The sequence below is a fragment of the Quercus lobata genome, chromosome 2, assembly GCF_001633185.2.
Source record: "Quercus lobata isolate SW786 chromosome 2, ValleyOak3.0 Primary Assembly, whole genome shotgun sequence".
In the NCBI taxonomy this organism is placed as follows: domain Eukaryota; kingdom Viridiplantae; phylum Streptophyta; class Magnoliopsida; order Fagales; family Fagaceae; genus Quercus; species Quercus lobata.
The window spans coordinates 17,243,993-17,248,874 of record NC_044905.1 but is presented as its reverse complement, the minus strand read 5'-3'; the positions used below and the strand labels follow the sequence as shown (position 1 = coordinate 17,248,874).

The 4,882-nt window shown below is 30.8% G+C and overlaps 1 protein-coding gene across 1 annotated transcript; it reads left to right on the top strand.

Moving 5' to 3' along the window:
• Window positions 1–287: 287 nt before the first annotated feature.
• On the top strand, window positions 288–4,460 carry LOC115977750 (2-hydroxy-6-oxononadienedioate/2-hydroxy-6-oxononatrienedioate hydrolase-like). The gene is made up of 4 exons (XM_031099768.1): window positions 288–1,057; window positions 3,573–3,668; window positions 3,848–3,915; window positions 4,216–4,460. Exons 1-4 carry the CDS (start codon window positions 311–313, stop codon window positions 4,331–4,333), a joined length of 1,029 nt encoding a protein of 342 aa, XP_030955628.1. The 5' UTR covers window positions 288–310; the 3' UTR covers window positions 4,334–4,460.
• The last annotated feature ends 422 nt before the right edge of the window (window positions 4,461–4,882 follow it).

Here is a 4,882-nt window from a genome sequence, read left to right as displayed (position 1 = left end):
ATTTCACCTTTTATATAATAAAAAAATCCCCTTTATTTCGAAAGAACAATTGAATTGCTTGCTTTCTAAATTACATTAGAAAAATATTTCTTCATACTTCGAGTATCAAATATTTCTTTATAAGATCCTTTATAAAATCTCTTATGCATATTTTCCATTTACATTATTGATTATAAACGAGAAATAAAATATAGTATATGACAAGTGAGTAAATATCATATTTAACCAATAAATGAGACGAGATATATGATATGTCACACAAGTTCACCAAGAAAAGTGCAGTAATAATTAAGGGAAAACTTTCAAGAATATGTATATATTATCTTGGCAAACACTCTTCACACCAACCAGCCTAAACATAGTAATTGTAAAAATTCAATCAAACTCCTCAGGCTCAAATCTCCAACCTCTCCACCAAATAATCACCACAATGTTTCCAAACTTTTTCAGCCTAGTCTCCTTGTACGGAACCTATCTCCGCCGCTGCTACTCAGCCACAGGGCTCTCCTCACAAACCATCAACATAGACAACGAAACCACAATCCACTTCTGGGGTCCAAAAGAAACTGCCCAAAACCAAAAACCCTCACTAGTTCTCATCCATGGCTTTGGTCCAATGGCAATTTGGCAGTGGGGTCAACAGGTCAAATTCTTTTCGCCTCACTTCAACGTTTATGTTCCTGACCTGATCTTCTTCGGTGACTCAACCACGAAATCCCCAGAGAGAAGTGAGGTGTTTCAAGCTGTTTCTGTGGGGAAACTCATGGAGACATTAGGGGTTCAAAAGTATCACGTTGTGGGAACAAGCTATGGTGGGTTTGTGGCTTATCAAATGGCGAAGATGTTTAGGGAGAGAGTTGAAAAAGTGGTGATAGCTAGCTCTGGTGTGAATATGAGGCGCAGAGACAACGAGGCTTTGTTGAAGAGAGCAAAGTTGGAGAAAATTGAGGAGCTAATGTTGCCGGCCACGGCGGAGCAGTTGAGGACGTTGATGGTTTTGTCTGCGAACAAACGTTTCAACATCTTGCCTGACTTTTTCTTCAATGATTTCATACACGTAAGAAATACTTAACATCTTTTTCTTTTTAAATTCATTACTATATATTCTTGATTTCTTTCACATAAATAGGAGGAAATTATTTATATATATATGGCCATTTTATTAAAAAAAGATCATGGTTCATACTTCATAGTTCATTCGTATTATAAAAATAAATTCCATACAAAGCCCTTCCCTTTCTTTTATTTTTATTTTTTTAATTCTCTCAAAGTAATTATTGTTGTTTTGAAAGAGTCGAAAAGGCCAAAACTTTTTCGTGTATTAGTATTATGCATTGATAAAAATCATATTAAAATAATATAATTAAAATTAAAATTAAACTAAATATAAATTAATGAGAGTCCTTTTAAATTTCTTCAAGTTACATGGTGGCCAAAAAAAAAAAAAAAACATTGTTATTAAAGTTTTTTACTTTTCTTGAAACTTTTAATAATTGAGTTTTAGTTAGGGTAGTATCTAATTTTTTTTAATATACTTTAATCATGGCACCTCCCCATGCATAAAATGTTTAGAGGCCTAGGGGAGAAAGGGTTTGAGCTACAGAGTTAACAGCATATTGTAATGGACAAAGTTTAGTTACAAAATTGGTTGTAGCCTTAGGCTACAAACTTACTTAATATCTTTTTATTAGAATTTAGTCTGTTACTTTGTATTTCTAGTGACGCATAGAATTGATAGAAGGTGATACTTAAATCGATTTTAAAACTCCATGATTTCAATTCAAACTTTGTTTGGTTTCTAATAAAATATATATATTGAAAATTTTAAATTTTAGAGTAATATGAAACAATCCCCATCTATAGGGAAATTATATATATATATATATATATATATATATATATATATTACTCAAGTCTTTAGGTGAAGCTGCTTGGTGGAAGAAAAGTGTAATTACTTAGTAGTTGGTGCAACCACAATTTTTAAGTCTCAAATTTTATAATATAGCATTGTGAATTTTTCTTATATAACTTTATATATATATTGATAGCCCATTTAAGACTTTTTTTTTTTATTCCGGATTTGATGTAAATTTAATAATAAAAATAAATAATATGGAATGTTAATGTCTGATAGGATGGATTTTTTTTTTCTGCAATTTAGACCGTTCAATTGATTAAGCATCTCTTATATGATAGATAACAAAGAAAAAAAATTTAAAAATTCAACATATAATTTTTGCAATAAATAAATGTTATTTTATACATGCGGTAAAATTAGTAATCAATTTACTTTGATGAGAGTTAGGTTTGAAATTGTTCACCAATATGCTGATGCCATTATGCGGTCAGATCAGCTTTAATGAGAGCCGTCCTGAACAATTTTGGGTTGCTGGGATTCTTGTGACTACTTTCAATTTCATCCCTCACAACTTCTTCTTTTAAAAGTTAAAGAACATTTATTTTTGTTTCTCAAAAAAAAAAAAAAAAAAAAAAAAGAACATTTTTTTTTATGGTAGGCTTGGGATCAAAACTTTATAAGCATTATCTATTCATCTCCTCCATTCAATTACTTGGCAAAAAAAAAAAAAAAAATACAAAATACAAAATCAAAACAAAACATAACATTTATAAATTTATAAAACTACCCCTCCCCCTCTCTTTATTTATTTATTTATTGATATTTCTTGATGATATTTTTAAAAGCATAAATAATTAACTATTATCATCAACCTTCATTGAAAATAGGGAAAAAATATTTCTTATTTTATTAATATAAATTCGAACATATGATGAAGAAAAAAAAGGATAGAATTAATAATAAGAAAAGCAAAAGAAGCAGTACCAAAAATATAAAATAAAATAACATTGCAGTTCTGCTTCTAAAACTCATAAAATTCGTTCTTAAATCTTAATGCAACAATTGTCCTTCTTAGTGAGAATTACTGCTTAAACAATTAAATGTAATTAACTAGTTTATGTATTAAATGATGTATTTATTTTTTTATTAAGTTAATTATTATGGAATTTGATTTTGATGTGTTATGGCCGGGTGGAGAAAGAAGCACCCATGTATAAGTATTAATATTATACACTTCCCCTTCCTCTCTCATAGAATATTCTTTCCACCTTTCCCTTTTACTCTTTGTCTCTTCCTTGGTCTCCTTTCGTTCCGAAAGCAACATTTGAAACTCGTGGACCATGCATTTATTTGTTGTATCCTCAGGACACGACCTGTTTGTGTACGTCTGTCCTATTTCTCTATCTATTTTCAACGAAGCATTAATTTGTTTGTTTTCCCAGGAAAATGAAATCTTTTACTTTGCAGGATAGTCATTCTATATATAACAACTTGTACTTTTAGCCCGTTTTTCGTTTTGGTATGTCCTTGGTCGGACTCATTCTTCACATTAACGTAATTAGCAGAGTGAACCATAATTGTTCCACAAGTGGGCATGTTTAGCTCCCTACTGTTGCATCACATATGTTATTACTTGTATTGAGAGGCATTTCTTTCTCGTGTATGACATAGTCATTTAATGAAGATGATAAAAGATGGTTTCATATGGATACAGAAATTGTACACCGAAAACAGGATGGAAAAGTTGGAACTTCTGAAGGGACTTACCCTTGGAAGAGAGGACACACCAAACATTTCTCCTCTTCAGCAGGTACAATTTCATTTTTTTCTCAACACTACCAACTTATATATATTTTAGCACAAAATTCTCTTATAGGTTTTAACTTTTAAGCATAGGCTGTCAATTTATTATGCATTTCCTGTATAGTTTTGAACATCATTCTAATTTATAACTCATCTGAATCATTTGTATTTCCAATTTCCCTGAAGGAGGTCTTGATAGTATGGGGAGACCATGACCAAATATTTCCTATAGAGATGGCTACAGAACTCAAAGAGTATGTACCTCTTTCCTCTCTCTAAAACTATTACACTTAATTTTATGCTAAAAATGGCTAGCTTCTGCTTATTAATAATGAAAGCAAATCTATACAATTAGAATTTAAAAAAAAATATATATATATATATATATATATTCCAAATGCTTATCATGTAAATTTAGGCATTTTAAAATCAATTTATTTCAATTTATATTGTTTAATCACTTTGGACATAGTTTAATTTTAGTCAATGCTAGTGGTTTAGAAATTCTTCCAACCAATATGAGAGGCTGAGAAATTTTTGGTTGCATGTTCCAGGCTTCTTGGGGAGAAGGCAAGATTGGAAGTAATAGAGAACACATCACATGTTCCTCAGATTGATTGCTCAGGACAGTTCAACAACATTGTCAAAAAGTTCTTAAGTGGGTCCTTGTGATGACCTAATTGTCTATTTAAAAATGTTGGGTTGGATTTGAGTAGGCACCAAATTTTTCCTACTTTTGCTTTAGATTATATGAAGTAACAAATACTAGGCGCGTTTCGTGCATTCTTGTTCTGCATTAGATCTGTCTTCTCATCTGTGGTGCCAATTAATTTTTAATTAGTGTATTATTTAAAAGGATCATCAGATTAACATCAAGATAGAATATTAAAACCTATCAATCAATTAGTCTCAACAAATATATTAAAAATTTACAAAATTTGACTTATTTCAATGACTTTAAGCCTTAGGTGTGAACTTTAACTCTTATTTTAATTACAATTCTAAATGGTTTTGCATATATTTTTCTAGAACTTCACCAAAAAATTGACAAGTCTAGTTTAAAAAACATCGAAGTCACATTTTGTTGGCAAATTGTGATTTGCATTCACCCCTAGAAGCAATTATCACCAGGCTAGTTAGGCTGGCTTGTATTCTCAGAGCTCATGAGTGTGTACGCGTTGTCTCCACAGCCCAATCCATTTGCAGGCTTGGTTTAGGGCC

What these genes read in the sequence shown, in the direction of transcription:
- LOC115977750 (XM_031099768.1), top strand. Translation starts at nt 311, where the DNA reads ATGTATATATTATCTTGGCAAACACTCTTCACACCAACCAGCCTAAAC. An exon ending in TCTTCAATGATTTCATACAC is followed by an intron (nt 1,058 to 3,572) that starts GTAAGAAATACT and finishes ATATGGATACAG; the next exon opens with AAATTGTACACCGAAAACAG. An exon ending in ACATTTCTCCTCTTCAGCAG is followed by an intron (nt 3,669 to 3,847) that starts GTACAATTTCAT and finishes ATTTCCCTGAAG; the next exon opens with GAGGTCTTGATAGTATGGGG.